General features: G+C 51.7%; 6 protein-coding genes across 6 annotated transcripts; 3 read left to right on the top strand and 3 right to left on the bottom strand.

Moving 5' to 3' along the window:
* Positions 1-1,387: 1,387 nt before the first annotated feature.
* On the bottom strand, positions 1,388-2,386 carry PG994_011603 (uncharacterized protein; the record flags this gene model as incomplete). Its single annotated transcript, XM_066863012.1, has 3 exons — positions 1,388-1,689; positions 1,733-2,018; positions 2,081-2,386. The coding sequence occupies 3 exons, from the start codon at positions 2,384-2,386 to the stop codon at positions 1,388-1,390; spliced, it is 894 nt and encodes a 297-aa protein (XP_066712122.1).
* A 482-nt stretch (positions 2,387-2,868) lies between these two features.
* Positions 2,869-3,270, top strand: PG994_011604 (uncharacterized protein; the record flags this gene model as incomplete). The annotated part of the gene is made up of 1 exon (XM_066863013.1): positions 2,869-3,270. One exon carries the CDS (start codon positions 2,869-2,871, stop codon positions 3,268-3,270), a length of 402 nt encoding a protein of 133 aa, XP_066712123.1.
* A 719-nt stretch (positions 3,271-3,989) lies between these two features.
* PG994_011605 (uncharacterized protein) lies at positions 3,990-4,740 on the bottom strand (the record flags this gene model as incomplete). Its single annotated transcript, XM_066863014.1, has 2 exons — positions 3,990-4,457; positions 4,486-4,740. 2 exons carry the CDS (start codon positions 4,738-4,740, stop codon positions 3,990-3,992), a joined length of 723 nt encoding a protein of 240 aa, XP_066712124.1.
* A 639-nt stretch (positions 4,741-5,379) lies between these two features.
* PG994_011606 (uncharacterized protein) lies at positions 5,380-7,989 on the top strand (the record flags this gene model as incomplete). The annotated part of the gene is made up of 6 exons (XM_066863015.1): positions 5,380-5,930; positions 6,016-6,244; positions 6,979-7,021; positions 7,285-7,420; positions 7,702-7,728; positions 7,782-7,989. 6 exons carry the CDS (start codon positions 5,380-5,382, stop codon positions 7,987-7,989), a joined length of 1,194 nt encoding a protein of 397 aa, XP_066712125.1.
* A 927-nt stretch (positions 7,990-8,916) lies between these two features.
* Positions 8,917-13,714, top strand: PG994_011607 (WD repeat domain-containing protein mip1; the record flags this gene model as incomplete). Its single annotated transcript, XM_066863016.1, has 3 exons — positions 8,917-9,507; positions 9,800-13,431; positions 13,489-13,714. The coding sequence occupies 3 exons, from the start codon at positions 8,917-8,919 to the stop codon at positions 13,712-13,714; spliced, it is 4,449 nt and encodes a 1,482-aa protein (XP_066712126.1).
* A 1,902-nt stretch (positions 13,715-15,616) lies between these two features.
* On the bottom strand, positions 15,617-17,459 carry PG994_011608 (uncharacterized protein; the record flags this gene model as incomplete). Its single annotated transcript, XM_066863017.1, has 4 exons — positions 15,617-15,804; positions 15,947-16,080; positions 16,142-16,768; positions 16,825-17,459. 4 exons carry the CDS (start codon positions 17,457-17,459, stop codon positions 15,617-15,619), a joined length of 1,584 nt encoding a protein of 527 aa, XP_066712127.1.
* Positions 17,460-17,903: the final 444 nt, after the last annotated feature.

Here is a 17,903-nt window from a genome sequence, read left to right on the forward strand (position 1 = left end):
GCACATGTCTACAAACGAGGCCGTCTAGCTAGTAGCTGTGCTCATTCAGTTGCGCTGTTAGTGGAGACACGTGGGGGGAGGTATGTACACAATATAGATGTATGTATATGAATGTATCTGCCGCCTGCTTGAACGGAGCCTATTGAGGTATGTAGTTGACCTCTTTTTGGACCAGGTACATGCACGCCTGCTGCAGGTAATTGCCATTGATGAGAGCAACAACTGGCAATGAGGCGGGCTCATGGCTATGGTTTTTATCATCAGGTCGCTCGCTGCTAACTATTGACTTCGACAGCCTGGTGAGAAAGCTAACAAAATTGAATTGTGCAGCTTGCGAAACCATCTACGATTGCTTGGACATGTGGCTCCCTTGCGAAACGGGCAGCGCAGAAGGCGACATACGAAGAAGGAACCTAATGCAGGTCTGTAGGTGTCAACTGTTTCTGCCAGCTCATATGTGTCTTCGGCCGCCCAAAATCAAAGGGGAAATTCTGCAAACCCCTGACTATGAATCAGAGGTAGCGCGGCCTCCCTATTTCATAAGCATCCATTCTGACTAGGACCTACTGGGTAGGCATATGCAGGAACACAGCAGAAACGATGAGCTGTGTTTCGCCTGGGACCCGAACATGGGATTGATTGCCCATAGGTCAATGTGCTATGTTCGTTGGGTACTCGGCAGATGGGCACCAGGCACGAATCAGGACTCGATCGAGCTTACTACCATGGCTAGGAGAATTTGGCCGTACACGCGCCAGCTAAAGCATCCATCACCTGATGATGTCGCTTTCCATGACCCGGGAAGTTGCGTTTGCGCCCGTCGGCTCGTTTCAAAAAGTCTACCTCCGACTTTTCCCCGCCAATCAACCACAGACTCTCTCAGCCTTGCTTTGGCCTTCTCGTATTATCTGTCCAGTCATTACTACTGCGGAGCTTCTATCTCAAGCCGTATTCGATCTCTCCACTCGAGACTTATCGGTCTTGGTAAGACTACCATTACATCTATATCAAAAATTGGTTAATTCCCTACAAGAGAGATCTCAGACCCAGCGCATCAGACTTTTTCTACGATACACGCCAGTACTTGCGGGGTCCTAAGACACCAATAACCTAGCTTGGCCGTCCGAGATCATGGTTTGCCTCGGCCCGCGCTTATGATATGGTACGATACGGCGCCAGACGTTGACGAAGCCTCACCAGCGAACATATCGACGTTCCTCAAGACGCTTCTGCCATGCCGATGCGGATGCAAGCCAGAGCCTACTCTCACTAGGCCTCAAGCCGAAATATGCTTAGTGACGGTCAGCTGTCCTAGCTGCATCGACTAGGTATGTAGAATTGGCTCGTATATTTCCATCACAGCCAGGTTTACATCTTGCCATACCGGTCATGGTTCAGATGCGCTCAGTTTTGGTGCTGGCACCGCTCCGCGGCAGTGGCATTCTACTCTCTGCACATTGCCCTCCAAGCTATCCGTAATGTACAGAGTCTTGTGTTCAGGCCCACCGAAGCAACAATTGGTCAGGTTGATGCCCTCCGTCCCACTCGCAATCCGAGCCTTGGGGATGCCGTTTGCGTCCACCACAAAGACGGATCCCAGACTCGGGTGGCAAGTGAACAAGTTGCCCTCCTCGTCCAAGGCCAACCCGTCGGGCCCAGCGCTGCCGAAAGACTGGAAGAAGTCACCTTCTTTTGTCGTCGTGCTATTCGCATGAAGTGGCAGACGCCAGACCTGATTCGACCTCGTCATGGCCACAACCAAGGAAGTTCCCGTCCAGAGATAGGACGGGGCCGTTGGGTGAGATGCCGTTGTCGACGAGGGTGTCAAGCCTTCCGTCGGGTGAAAGCCGGTACACCTTGCCTGTTTGGTCGGTCATGCCAGTCTGTCCCTGGTCCGTAAAGTATAGGTTTTCCTTGGAATCCACGACTAGATCGTTTGGGCTCTTGAAGCGCTCGAGGTTCTTCCGCGTGAGATGCGGCTTTATCTCTCTTGTCGCTGGATCGAATGAGAGGATGCCCTTAGTGAAGTCATGTCAGCTCTGTCCAAATACGTATGGGAACGGCTTGGCGTGACAAATACCTGCTTATAGTCGGCCACGAGAAGCTTTCCGTCTGCTACGCCGACTAGGCCATTCGGTTCACCATCCCATTTGCACATGACAGTGACATTCTTGTCCGTGTCGATGCGTAGGATTCTCCCGTAAGGAATATCAACCACGTACAAGTTCCCATTCGAATCTGCCACAGGTCCTTCGAGGAAAATATGCTGGAATTTGCGAGCAAAGCCACCCCGCCACTCGGACTCTTGGTCAACGCATCGTATAGTGTCCGGTATTCGCAAATACAGTTCGGCCCTAATGACAGGAGGCACAGGGTAGAAATTCATGATGCCTAAGAGCTCTGACTGGATTACCCCCAGCACTGTTCTTTTACCTTATGTATAATATTAAGCATACTTATCGTTGTTTAATAGTCTATTATAGCGGCCCGGTGCCGTCCTGCCTTTAATAGGAGTCCCAGCAATCCCCACGATACGGGAAGCTAATGTTTACCTTGGGCAATGAAACAAAAAAGATCGGACGAAGTAGCGTTGCGGAGTCCCCGCCTTTCGATCGGACTTTGCCCGACTTGCATCGTAATACTCGAATCCACCTACATAAGGGGAGGTATGCATATAGATATCTACATGGGTTCTCCACAGAGACAACTCGGGCGGGGTCCGACTGCTGAGCATCATTCCGGATCAAACTGGATACTTGCGTTATCAGCAGGTGATACTCCAAGACATCCTCTTACGCTGTTGTCGCAGCTCTCGTTTCGCTTCATGTTGCTGGCCAGCAACATGTCTAAGCGGCTCACAAGCTCAGGATGCCGGAGGAAAGCAGTAAACACGCCCTCCTGCCCGCATGCCAGCGTTGCAAGCTGCGAAAGATCAAGTGCGACCGCCAGGCCCCTAAATGCTCTGGCTGCACCAAGTCTAAGGCTGCCTGCATCATTATTGACCCCGTGACCTCGGAGCGGTACCCCCGGGAATTCATCCATCGGCTCGAGGTGCGTGCGCAAGAACTGCAGGCCAAGGTCGCTGCCGCTGCCGCTACCACGGTGGCAACGCCGACATCCGAAGGTAGCGATACGGGAGGGGGCTTCGGGGACTCCAATACCGAAGAGCCGGACCCGATCGCCGCCGACGAGCGGACGCCGAGCAACCAGGCTTTGGACTCTCCCGCTGCGTCTCGCGGCTTCGTTGGCGATGGAAGTGGTTTGAGGTAAAAGAAAGAGTCTACGATATGGATGCAGTGATCTAGTACTTGCCTTCTTCAGCTTCTTGCGCTTTATCTTCCAGGATTCACGATGGCGCGTCTATGAGCCCCAGATAATGCAGCTCCTGGCTGAGAGACCCCAGAGACCGGAACTGACGATCTCCCGGAACCCCCAACCAACGCTGGGTGAGGCTACCGCACTCCTGGATAACTAAAAAGTTACTTATACTATGTTTCGTCGTTAGTGAGAGTTCGGATAGATCTAGTGTTCGGCGAAACCAAGCTTCGCGCGGTTTCATATTCACCATACTTTCCTCCTTCGCCAAGATGTGTTGGCCATCTTCAACCGCATCTACAGCGGGACACCTCCGCAGCCGCCGTCAGCCCAAGATTACTTCCGACTGTTTATGGTCTTTTCCATCAGCGCTGTTACACGCTATCGTAGGGTAAATATTCCTTCTTGCACTTGCAGGTTTGCCCCAGGCTGCTCCCGAAGTAAGCATGGGACGACTTAGTGTTCATCCAGGTTTCACTGGGCGCGGGTTCAGGATGCTTTCACCATTTTGTCATTGGCTAACAACTACACAGGGAGATAGCTCGGAGCATCCTTACGGGTACTACCCGGCTGCTCAGGAGTACGTCGGCAATATCCCGTTCATTGGCAGTGCGGACGCCATCCAGAACCTGCTTTTGGTATGTCGCTTCGGCATGTACCACCCCATCGGCACATCACTTTGGGAGATCTCCCAGTTTTGTATGCGGCAGTGCATTGAGAAGAATCTCCATGCCCGGCAAAATTTCCACCACGTTCTGCATGTGACGGATGTCATCCGGGGTCCGGCGATGCAGGGCGCCAATCTTGACGTGGACTCTGCCCGCGGCCAAGAGACCCAAGAATGCCTCGAACTCGGGAGACGACACGTCTTCGGGCGTCGCGCTACCGTTGTGGTCCGCAATGATCCGCACATCGCGCAGCTCTTCGTCGTGGAGCAGGTAGTCGGCCATGGCCGCCCACATGCGCAGCGAGAGCTGGGCCGAGAGGCTCCAGCCGTAGCGCGCGACGCCCTCGAGCCGCGAGGCCCGCCGGAGCTGCCCCCGCACCCACGTCGCGTTGTCGCCGTTGCCGCCGTAGGAGCCGTGGATGCGGATCGACCGGACGCCGGCCGCGTGGAAGCGGGCAAAGTCGCCCGGCCCCAACTAGCGCTCGCTCGGGCTCCCGGTCCGCGAAGATAGTGCCCCGGAAGAGCTTCTCGGGATACCTCGCGCGGCCCTCCTCGAGATTGTCGATGAGATTCCCCTGGCCGTCTTCGATGCTGGCCTGGACCATCATGATCCGGTCCGCGTAGGTGCTCTCGACCAGCGCGCTCAGTGGAGCGGCCTCTGGTATGTAGGAACGGCTCGGCTTGAAAGGGTGCTTGACTGGGTTGAAGCAGTGAACGTGGGAATCCCACGAGTGCGGTGGGGTGATCCTCACAGCCATCCTCACGGCAACAGTATTATCCTCTGCATGGTGTGTTGAGATGGGTGTGGCAGTTGATGAACTGTGCGATATCATATATATCACAATGAGACAGGCGTAGTGGAATATAGTTGGTGAGTACATCGTGATTTCATATCAGCAGCAAAACCGACTGTGATAGATCAGTATGGCTCTTGGGAAAGCATAAGCGGCGATGATTCATGATTTGATGACAGTCTTGCCATTATCCATGCGCAGGGGGCTTGGGTCTCCCCCACACCAGCATGTAAACCAGCTCGTGGAAACCTCTGGGGTGTGGAGTATTTGGAGAGAAACAACTAGGCGGGGAGAGTCCGATGGCTCTCCAACATGTTGCCTCGGTATTCTTGGATCTAGATGAAATCAGCTTCGGTGCCGATCTACTGGGTCAGAACGACATTCGTGGCCACTAACAGGATATAGATTCCCGGAGGCTCTCCGAAGCCGCTTCCCGGGATATCGGAAGAAGTTACTCGCCCTCAAACAAGTACTTGCATTTAACTTGGGCAATCTCATGTTGGGATTCACTGATATTCAGCTATTATATCGAACTTTCCGGCTTTGTTGTTTATCCTAACGACGCACTGCTGTCAAGCACCTATTTTTCTGAGATGGTTCATAATGGCACCCATGATAGATGACTATGAAAAAGGGGCTGTCCCTAGTAACGATAAGCCGACAGTATACCTTATCGACACTTTCCACCCCAAGGCTGTTGAGCATGCGAGATCATTATTCAATGTGATTCTGAACACAGATAAGGAATTAACCGGCTGGCAGCAAAAGGTCAAAGCCATTATGATACGGAGTTCCTACATGAGAGCAGATGATATCGCCAAGTGCCCAAACCTGATAGCCATTGGCAAGCACGGGGTCGGCATCGATAAGATCGACAAGGAAGCTTGTGATGCCCGCGGAATCAAAATCCTCAATGCGCCAGGCGCCAACGCTCAAGCCGTAGCCGAGATAGTCGTCGCCCTCGCCATGGCGGTCGTGCGCAACATCCCCTCGATTTACGCGCGGCAGCTGAGCCAGCCGGTGCCCAAGGAGACGTGCAAGGGGCAGACTCTGTACGGCAAGACGGTCGGCATCATCGGCATGGGCCACATCGGGCGCAAGGTGGCGCAGATGCTGCAGGGCGGCTTCGCGGCCCAGATCGTCGCCTACGACCCGTACCTGCCGGCCGGCGTATCGGGGCCTGCTGGCGGGCGCGGACGTGCTGACGCTGCACGTGCCCCTGACGGACGAGACGCGCAGCATGATCGCGTACGCCGAGCTGCGCGGCATGGAGCGCACCGCCATCGTCGTCAACGGGGCGCGCGGCGGCATCGTCGACGAGGCCGACCGCCGAGCGCTACGGCGCGCTGTGGAAGCTGCCCAACATCGTCAGCACACCGCATATCGGCGCGGCCACTGGCGATGCGCAGCTCATGTCGGCGTTGGGCGCGGTGAACAACATGTACAATTACCTGAAGAGTCTAGAGAAGTAAAATGTGTATATACTTAATTATTCTTTCAAAACAATGTGTAGTCAGTCATCAATGCCCATCAGTCAACGCGTATAATGACAAACTTGGTTCTGAAGTTGGGTGTCTTGAAACCAGAAATCATATAAGCCATTGCATATTGCCGCGGTCATTTCTGATAGATGTCGACATATTCTATGTGAATGTTCATATCACTCAGATAATCTGGAAGAAGGACGTACTTTTAGTAATATTGCACAACATACCTATTGAGTCTAATCCAACCAATTACTTGCTGTGCTGTTTTCCGGTCCACCTCAACTCAGGAGCCCAACCCACCCCCGGAAGAATACTTTGCCAATAAGATGCATTCTGCATGACTGCCGCATCTTCCTGCGACCGGACGACATGCAGCATGACAAGGAGGAGCTTCGGGCATTGGTCGATTCTTATCCCATGACCGCACTAAGGGCTTTCCATGGGCCATTCTCCGCATCATCACTGTCCAAGCGGAGAACTTAGTCGGGGTTCTACTACCAAGAAACGGCTATGTGCGGAGGTAATCAAGGGCGATATTGCTTGTTCGATGAAGAGGTCGTGGCCCCTGGTGCCAAGAAGTGCTTGGGTATGCTTGGTAGTAGATATATCCTTCCGTCATTCGTTTCTTGATATCCCTCGACCAGAAGAGATTCACCGTTCAAGAATAAATGTTCTTCTTCTGTGATTGGTTGTCTTGCCTACTATGTCAATGCAGGCCCACGACCTGTCTGACGACCTAGACGTCAAGATCGATGCCTGTATGTCCGGGCCATTGGATTTACTGCAATCGACGCGGACAAGCGACAGAAGCGATCACCGCATACGGCCATCTCTGGGGCCGTGGCTAAGGCAGCGGCAGTGTGCATCGTAGTACTGGGCGAGCAGAAGTGGGCTCGATATGCGCTGCCAATCTTGCTTTCTGTGCCGGCACGTTCGGGATCCTCTCCATGTCGTACACGTGGCTGCCCTCGACCATTTCTCAGCCGCGGGTGAAGCACACCGCAGCCATTGGAATCGCCAGTACATATGTACGCCAACGTCGCCTCGCGCTTCACCGACTGCTTCTGGCTGGACAAGTACGAGCCCTACTTCCTCGAGCCGTGGGCTTGTCTCCTGGCTTTCCAGGCTCTTGGCATAAATTGCATCCTGACGCTACAGTAAGTACCCCATGGAGCGGCTCACTTTGTGAGGCTGGCCACCCATGTTAATTGGAGCGATGCGGCGGCCATGTGCCGCCTCACGGAGGAGGAGCAGGGCTGTTGCTTAGGTACCTAAGGTTTGGCCCGCAAGCTGAGTTCTAAGGCTCATTAGAAAGCCCATGATGCAGTCAAAAGAAACATCTTTAGTTTCTCTGTTGTAAGCAAAAGTCGAAGTTGATGAGATGGCTTAGCTGTACGCCCTGAAATCGCATTGGATTGATGCTCACTAACGTCACCAGAGTCAACAAACCCCGCCTGTTGCATAGGTAATTACCTGATACCCTTAAAGTATTGTAGAATGACAACTGACATGCCACAGTCGGGTGCCACGAACTCCTCGTTGCTTCTTCTCGTGGCCCGGGGTGAGACAAGGCCTCAAAATGACTCATCTGATGCCCACAGTTTCCCCAGATTTCGAACTCAATCCCGCTGGCGACTCAGATATGATGCTTGCGGCTGAGGACATGCAGACCACTCATCATAACTCTCGCCGCCGGGCCAAAGCTGATGTGAGGCACTACCCATGAGTTGTGTTTCCCTACACTTGAATGACATTGTCTCCCTGCTGAATCAAGGAGCATATGCACAGTTATGTTAAGTACTACTAATGTGGTTGAAAGGCCGGCCCAGTTAACTGAACAGCCAGACAGCATGAACGACAGCTGGACTGTCAGCGGCTACTTAACCATTAGCGCTATTCGACTCAACTAAACGTAACCTTGTTAGGCTCAGATGGTGGAGCTCACCCCAGAATGTGAACCCTTGACGTTCATTATCCAACATTGAATGAATGTATTGATTGTACATATATGTCGTCGTCGCTGGCTTACATACATTGATGAGCATAAGGATACTGCTATCAGGGCATCCTTATCATTGTTGAGTGGAACTAGCAGATATCGGGTATGGTACTGAGTCTGAGCATACTTGGCTTGCTAACGGACTAAAAGAGGACGATGCAATGAATGTTGTAAAGATGAATTATGATGTCAATTTACGTAGGTATGAATAGGGAATACTCATCCCTAAGCTACTTGAATCTAGAGAATTGAGTGATAGGGCTCGAGCCTCTAGAACTGGTCACCGGTCGCCGGTCAACCCGATGATGATCAACCGGCTGGGTGCGGGGCATCCATCATAAGTAAAAGCTGCTTGAAGCTAATTGAATAATCGGCCATTGAAATGTTCCACGCACGGCCCTTGCGCCTGCAGAGCTGCTGGCTCGGTCAAACCGCGCCTAAGGAAAGAGTGACCGGTATGTCAGCGGCCCGCCGTGCAGAGAGAGAAAGAGAGAAGCATCAGAGCCCAGAGCCCATCAGCTCAACACCGAGCAACAATCGGCGACTGAATCTTTACGGCATCCGGCAAAGAACTGCCATTTGCAGGTATTTCTTTCCAGCATCGCCGATGCTGTGCCATGTGCATCGATATTCTTCATTGCAGTAATATGCATTATGTCCGCCGTCGCACATAATGGGAGGGGATTAGACCACCAACAGCATCAGCTACATCATCCACCACCAGCCACTTCGTTGGACCCTCAATCTTCTCCATCACAGCACAACCGACGCGTCTCTAACCAGGGCGCTTCTGTATCCCGAGTAGCACGCTTTGGCCCTACACCAGTGGCCCAGTCCGCAAGCCAAAGCAACTCCGCCACCATGCCATCGCATCCTGGGTCGAGCAGCAGCAGCGCATTTGCGCAATACCACCAGCAGCCGCCGCCGTCGCGGGCGTCCGATATAGTGAATGGGCACACCAATGGTAATGGCGTCTATGACGATGGCATAGATCAGGATGGCGATCGCCGACCTTCCAGTGCCCCTGGAAACAAACCCCAGGTTTCAATCGCTACAGCGTTTGACGACTCCGACCGCGAACAGCCGAGGCGCCGGCCGAAACCTCCCCTGTTGCGTTCCAAGAGCGAGCACTTCCCTAGGCACGAAGAGGCAGATCTGTCAGATGACGAGGTGTACGAATGGAGCGCGCGCCATGGCTTCGAGGACCATTATCAGTCGGAGGATATCATCTCTCAGCTGGCCAATGTGAGTTGTTGTTCACCTTCACCTCTACTGGTCAACCCCGGCGCCACCGTGTTCGACGGTGATGTTTTAATCGAAGGAGGATATGGACACCTTCAGGTGTTTGTAATTCTCTTTCACTTGGGAGTTTCGTGGTTCGACTTCACCGTCTTGTGAGGCGGGAGTGTGGGCTTGGGTTTGCGCCTTGCTTGAGCTGGCTTGGGTTTTGTCCACGCAACGCTCATCACCTTCTACTACTTGGGAACACGCGGTTGCACGAATTGGAACTGTATATGCTGATTTTATTTTTTGACAGAACTGGTACATGTACTACACCGACAAACGTCACGAAACCACTGGCCATCCCAAGTCACCAGGCTACACCATCGACGATTGGCGCATGCGAGATCGACTGAAGACTGTATCCGCGGCCCTTGCAGTCTGCCTTAATATCGGGGTTGAGCCACCCGACCAGTTAAGGACGAACCCTGGCGCGAAGCTAGAGGCATGGACGGATCCGTACGGCCAGAAGGCGCTCGAGAACATTGGCAAGGCTCTCCAGAACCAGTACGAAAATATTTCTGTCCGTACGAGATACAAACAATACCTGGATCCTTCGGTGGAAGAGACAAAAAAGTTTTGCATCTCATTGAGGAGGAACGCCAAGGATGAGCGAGTCCTTCTGCACTACAACGGACATGGCGTCCCAAAACCAACCAGCTCTGGAGAGATCTGGGTGTTTAATAAGAACTATACCCAGTACATCCCTGTGTCTCTCTACGACCTACAGCATTGGCTCCAAGCCCCGACCATCTTTGTATGGGATTGCTCTGAGGCTGGCAACATATTAACTAATTATCATCGTTTCGTTGAGAAACACGAAGAAGAGGAAGAAACGGCGGCCGCTGCTGATCCAAGCTACGAGAAGGTCAAGTTCCGCTCGTATCTGCATCTGGCGGCTTGTGCTGCCAAAGAGAACTTGCCGACGAATCCTAAACTACCTGCCGACCTATTCACAGCCTGCTTAACTACACCCATAGAAATGGCTTTATGGTACTTTGTTCTGCAAAACCCGTTGAAGACGAATCTCACTCCAGAAAGAGCCAAGAAGTTGCCTGGCCGTCTTCAAGAGAGACGGACACCGCTTGGCGAGCTCAACTGGATATTCACTGCCATTACCGACACAATAGCTTGGACTTCGTTACCCCGGCACTTGTTCCGCAAGTTCTTCAGGCAAGACCTAATGGTGGCGGCATTATTTCGCAATTTCATCCTAGCACAGCGTATTATGATGGTTTACGGGTGCCACCCCCAGTCATATCCCGAATTGCCCGATACACATCAGCATCCTCTCTGGGAGAGCTGGGATCTCGCCGTCGATCTCGCATTGGCTCAACTGCCGATGCTTGAACGAAAAGAGCACGAAGGGATCGAGTTTGAATACCAGAGCTCGACCTTTTTCACTGAACAGCTCACTGCTTTCGAAGTATATATTGCTAGGGGCAATGCAAACGCACAAAACCCGCCGGAGCAACTGCCCGTGGTGCTCCAAGTGCTTCTGAGCCAACAACATCGTGTTAGAGCTCTTATCTTATTAAGCAGATTTCTGGACCTAGGCCCTTGGGCTGTTCAGCTTGCACTTAGCATCGGGATCTTCCCGTATGTGCTTAAGTTGCTTCAGTCAGCCGCAAATGAGTTGAAACCCGTCATGGTTTACATCTGGACCCGGATACTGGCTGTTGATATTTCGTGTCAACCTGACCTCATCAAAGATAGTGGCTACGGCTACTTCTCTGCGATCATGAGGCCGTCGGAAGGCCTTGTCGTTGCCAACGATGAGCACAAGGCGATGTGTGCCTTCATCTTGGCGATGCTCTGCAAGGGATACAGGCCGGGACAAGTGGTTTGCAATCAGAGTAATAATTCTGAAAAGCCTGAGATCATGTCGTCGTGTTTGGCGCACCTCGGAAACGAAGAAAACCCACTTCTGAGGCAATGGGCTTGCCTCTGCGTCAGTCAATTATGGCAAGACTTCCCTGAGGCGAAGTGGAGGGGCATCAGAGAGAACGCCCCCCTAAAATTGTCGACCTTAATCAAAGACCCTTGTTGTGAGGTCCGAGCCTCTGTCGTTCACGCCTTAACAACTTTTTTGGGCATTCCTGACTTGACCGACGAGGTTGCGCGCATTGAGGAGTCCATTGCTTGGACCCTGCTGGATATGGCCAATGATGGAAGTCCATTGGTCCGCAAAGAGTTGGTAGTATTTCTTTCCCACTTTGTACCACGGTATGACAGCAAGTTCATTGTTGCTGCCTACGAGCAACTGATGGAAGAGAAAGAATATCTCGCTCATCCACCTCAGAACGAAGGTATGGACTACAAGCTGGGTCTTCACTACGCAAGACAGGAGAACCGCAATGCGGACGGCACCATCAAACCAACAGTGCAAGGATTCTCACACAATACCGTTTTCGCAGCCTGCTGGAAGCACGTCTTGATACTGGCCGTGGATCCTCACCCAGAGGTTCAACGGGATGCCACTATCATTGTAGACTACGTCCACCAGGCCTTACTTGACTCTCCTGTCAGTGTTCATGCCAAGAACCTAATGGACGACATACAAAGGCGGATGCGGAAGACAAGAAGCCAAGGCCACAGAAAGCAGGCGTCCACCTCAAGGAATAGTTTGATGCATACAAACCCTTCAGACATTACATCCTCGGAGCCTTCGCCTGGTCTTTTAAAGCGTACAGCAAGTCTTCTGTTCTCGGGCATTTGGGGCGGCGAGGATAGGCCTAATCCGCCTACACCTCTGGCGTCTCCTGGTCTGGTCCGCAGTGGTTCTCAGAAGTTTCGTAGTGCTGCCGAGTGGATAGCGCCCCAGGAGCAGAATGACCCTTCTACGATAGCGAGCCACTACCATGTGACCGAAGAGCCTGTTTCTGGTGGGTTCGAAGAGCGCAGCGTGAAAGAGCTGCCAACTTTGCCATTGAAGAGCACACTGTTGGACTGGTCTATTGAGTACTTCCGCGAACCGCAGATGAAGCCAACCGAGGCAGAAGAACCTGGTAGTACGGAATACAACGAGCGCCTCTGGAGAAGATCTCGCAACGAGAATATTCTCCGAGAAACTCAACCGCAGAAACACTATGCTGGCACTCACAAGTGGAACAACCAGCTCGCCATCATGAACAATGGCGCCCAGCCAGCAAAGATGACTTTCCACCAGTTCGAAGATCACCTCGCCGTCGCTGATGATGGTAATACCGTCAACGTTTGGGACTGGAAGAAACAGCACCGAATTGGCCGCTTTTCCAATGGAAACCCGGAAGGTTCCAAGATCAGCGACATGAAGTTCATCAATGAAGATGACACGGCATTCTTGATGACCGGTTCTTCAGATGGTGTCATACGTATCTACCGTCATTATGACTCTGAGAAAACGGAGCTTGCGGCTTCCTGGAGAGCTCTCACGCACATGGTCCCCAGCAACGTTAATTCGGGCATGGTATTCGACTGGCAACAAGTCACTGGCAAGGTACTCGTGGCTGGCGATGTCCGTGTCATCCGCGTATGGGCGGCGGCATATGAGACCTGCATTGCGGACATCCCAGCACGATCGGGCTCATGCGTCACATCCATCACTTCGGACCAGATGACGGGCAACGTTTTTGTCGCTGGGTTTGGCGACGGTGCTGTACGAGTCTTCGACACGCGACTGAAGTCGCAGGAGTCGATGGTCAAAAAGTGGAAAGACGACTCTGACAGGCAGTGGATCAAGAGTGTCCACATGCAGCGTGGTGGCCAGCGTGAGCTGGTTTCTGCCAGTCGCAATGGCAAGGTCAAGTTATGGGATATTCGGATGGACTCGCCTCTCAAAGTTATGCAAACCACAAGGGATACTCTCCGCACGGCAAGCACCCACGAGCACCTGCCTGTGTTTTCTGTGTAAGTTGACGATTCCCTCCACGACTCCCGATGTCCTCATACTAATCATTCTTGTAGTGGTACTTCTGCACATTGCGTTAAAGTTTTTAACTTTGATGGCAACGAACTGTCTCGCATGGAGCCTTATTCCAGCTTCTTGCAACAGAGTCGTGGCGCACCAATCTCTACCACTGCGTTCCATCCGCATCGCATGATCCTGGGTTGCGCCGCACGGGGCGACCACCACATCAACTTGTTCACGTGCGCCCAGGAGACGCCTCAGGCGTATCTCAACTCACTTTGAGAGCACTTGATTCATAAGCGACCATCCATCCGAACCCGAATTCGGACATATATTAAACTCTGGCTGCTGGCGCTATTTCGTCGTTGAGAGCAAGCGTTAGACTCCCAAGGACCCCCACACTACATGTAGTCCCGGCGTTTGAGCATTTCCCGGGGTGGTTTGTTGACACGAGGGGCGTATTGACGTGTGTATATTGATCCGTCCGGAGTTCAGGATCTGTTTGTTCGTGTATTTGGTTGATAGTTTCGACCACAGCGGGTCCGTTGCCTCCAGGGTGGGCCGTCATCTTCTTTTGGTGTTCTTTACGGAGGCTTTCGGTTTTGCATCCCGAGTATAAACCCGAGGTTTCTAGAGCTGAAGACAAGAAAGCCACATACCAGCGTAATATCGATAATGAGAACAGAATTCTAATAAGCGTTCATGAAACACACTTTGCTGTTCATCTTTGACACCCCGAGCTAGTTAGCGAAACGGGTTGATATGCATGCTAATTCTTTTCCTTCCCTTGACAGCAGCACAGGATGACCTTCCGAACCGCCTTTTCTATATATGGTCTTGCTGCATGCAGCTGGTCCAACGGAGATCCATGCCGAAATCGCCCCTCCGGATGAATATGGTCTTCTCATTGCCCACAGAAGAGGGTTCAGAGTCGCCTTGGGTAGGTACTGACTCGTCACTCCCATTGCAGTACTGTCTAGTCTCATGGGTTGTGAAGATATCCCCTTGAGCGCTAAATACAACAAAAGAAGTGGGCCAGAATCTGTGTGGATTAATTGGTCGCACAGCTCAGTGCCAGCTGCTTACAGCTTCTTTTGATCACGTCTATACCACCCACGAATACCCTTTACCGTATTTTACGTTCTATCATCTACACCCGGCATGCCGGTTCGAACAGTGGTAAAATTAATTTCGTACGTGTACCGGAAATGCTTCAAAATGAGGTTGAATATGATAGCGGAGAGTAGATAAAGTCCCACTAGAAAGAGGATGCACGCTGTGTGATTGGTTCAAAAATTGTACTCCACTCTTTTTGTTGTATATGGCGCTCAAGGGGATAATATCAGATTCGCAAACTCTCCCCCCTTCCACAGTTTCTATTACTCGAATGGGCTTCCTTTTCCCCCTTCTATCAAGGTGAGTGTCTTGACTTTAGCACGGTATTCCATGAGTCTATCAGCCAGATGACTTTGCTCTAAGGAGGCCAGGTAGCACAAACTTCCTATTTCACTCATGTGTGCGCATGTGCAATTGAGCGAATAGAAGTACAAAAATGACCCCCAGACGTTGAGAAACTTGGATTACGTTCTATTGATACGGTGCAGTTACTGTTGAACTACTACCTAGCCATAATACTAGGGCTGGGTATAATACAGACCATCCAGAAAATGGTGTCGTATTAAGGTTGCTCATTAGCTTAAGGCTAAAGAGCCGAGGCTTGATATATATTAACATGCAGGATTAGCTAAATAATCTCAAAGTTATTCAAAAAATACCAGTAATCGTTAATAGGGTCCGAATACAAAACACCCGAGTGTCGAGGGCACCGGGGAGTACCACGTAAAATGAAAAATGGTAACCTGGTGGGTTGGGACTGGATCTAGGAAGGGCCTCCGGCCCAAGAATATAGAGAAGCTGGATGAATAACACAATTTAAACGAGACAAGTGATAAGTCTAGGAATAGAAACGCATCTCATATACTGATCTATCTAGATAGTCACTCCAATGTCTGGTTGATGCTCTTAGGCCTCAGGGGCGTCTTATCTTCCATCCCTTTAGGTTATACATTGGTTCACAAACGTCTAGAATGCTTTGGGCACTATATGTAAGATGGCATTGCATTGGATGCTCTTTCCGCCAAGTGTCAAAAGGGGAAGAACCGACGTACTTGAAGAGTCGCATAATCACTTCTCGCCTCCAACCCCAAAAGTTAGAAAGCTACTTGCAACCCAGCCGTTTGCTGGACTGTATGCATCCATAGTCGTAGTCCCGTGGAGTACTTCGTATCTGGCCATGTCGCCAGTTGACTCTGTTTGGTTGGTCATCATCTGCGCGATCTTCTGCCCGACTGCGCTGCCCTCGAACCAGGCACCTATTCGTCCTCAATATTAGTACTATGCTCGCAAGGGCAATTGAGGGCGTTTCTCTGCAGGGAGAAGCACGTAAACGCCACCATAAGCACAGAAGCAGGCAAATAGGGGAACAGGAGGAAAGCAGCCTCCAAATTCGCTTACCATGCAAGAAGCCATAATATTGCGCCGACATAGCCTCACCGGCAAAATATAGTCTGTCGACATTGGCACGCAGGTTCTGATGTTTTTCCAGTGTCACGCCCACTGGCCAGTTGGAATACGAGCCAAAAGACATCCTTGGGGATTCAATGTTAGCATTGTAACCATCCATGCTTGGAAAGCCAAGGGTCGACCTACTCTTCAGTACTCCACCGTGGATAGTAGAAGGCCACCGGTTCTGGCACAACTTTATCTGGGAACATTGCTCGCAATACCTCGAGACCTTCGTTCTTTGTCCTCTCGTCTGATTGCTGTTCTACCCTGTAGGCTTCATTCTCGACGACCGTGACAAAAATGATGTTGGAGCCCTCTAAGAATCCTGGCCCGGTAAGAGACTGCCATACTGGATAGTAACCCCGGACCTTTGGGTCGGCATATAGGAAGTATTGTGTATTTGGATCCCAGAAGGTCTCATTGAACTGGTAGAAGATCTTCGTATAGGTACCCATCTGGAACTGATCGATGGCCTCACGCTTCCAGCGAGGCAAAGGAGGATCGAAAGTAACTGCCTCATTCTGTAGCACTCCAACAGAGAAGGTCGAAATGGCATAATCTGCTTGTATGCAGCCGTCCCGGGTTTTGACCATCACTCCCTGGGCTGAATAACTCAAAGACTCGACAGTAGTGTTGAGCAGAAGACGCGTGTCGTTTGCGCCTAGAAACGTCTGGCTCTCGCCGATGACGAAAGCGTTATAGCCTCTTTGATCCCACACATAATTGTTCTCTTCGGAGAACTGGTAGAATGTCAGGTTGTATCCCGTAATCCTGAAAGTTTTCGTTAGCTGAGACTAGGACAGATCATGGACAAACTGGCAACCTACCCATAGAGGAGACCACTGTCTTCAGGGATCTGTGCAGTTTCCAAATCCCATGCCCACCACTCGGCTGCCTGCATTTTCATGTCTTTCTTCGGTTTCCAGCCCGCTGTGCTTAACCCAGCTCGCATACTCGTATCTTGCAGGTTGTCCGTGAGGAGATACCCCGCGTCCTGCTCTACAACGGCGTAGGCCTTCTCGTAGGCGTCAAGCACCTTAGTGTAGTCATTGTAGCCGCTCTCATCATAAGTGAGGAGAGAGCTTTCATTGGAAAATGTGTTGTTGAGTCCGTATCTCTTGGCCAAAGTCCAGATTGGGTTCTCGGGTCCTCCTTTGGATTCAAGACCCTGAACCCAGTTGGCACCGAGTTCCACCGTATATGGCGCTTTGGTCTCGGGATTGACGCCGAACGGCATGTGGCGGACACGACCTCCGATGTAGTCATTTCTCTCAACAATGAGGAAATCCGTCACAGAGGCATTGGACAATACTTGCGCCGCTGTAATGCCAGCGACTCCCGCACCCAGGATGGCCACTTTGGTCTTTTGGCATTCGTTCTCACGGGGGATGGCAGCACATCCTGCCGGTTGGAAGAGATGAACCAGGGAGCAAAGAGCTGCGACATGGACGGCCCAACGCATCTTGACGAGGTTGCAAGGCGGTGATGGACAGAAAGGTGGCAATGCGATGGCAGATCAAATCTAATTCAGAAGTGAACAGCAGACAGGAATCACAACGGTCTCTTGTCTATTTGTAACCAGACCTCTCGAGCGACTACACGAGATGGGAGGAATGGAGGGTCAGAGTCTACCTAGGTATGTTTATCATCATCCATCTTGGACCTCCTCGAGTCGGCGGATCGACCTTTCCAGATGCCAAGGTTGCATTGCGTCGTAGCTTCCGTCTGTGTGATTGATATTGCGTACTCGGTGACTTATTGGAGAAGTTGCAGCTGCAGCCTGCAGGTGCAGGCGCAGTTCACTACCTGCCTGGGGAGATGGGATGATCATTTGAGGTTGCACTGGCTGAGATAAGATTGTGACGGCCAATCAGTTGGTTGGACTCACGTTACAGCTCATGGAAAT

This window comes from Apiospora phragmitis, assembly GCF_038363925.1.
Source record: "Apiospora phragmitis strain CBS 135458 chromosome Unknown utg000010l:1.0-9815664.0:1.0-9183399.0, whole genome shotgun sequence".
NCBI lineage: Eukaryota > Fungi > Ascomycota > Sordariomycetes > Amphisphaeriales > Apiosporaceae > Apiospora > Apiospora phragmitis.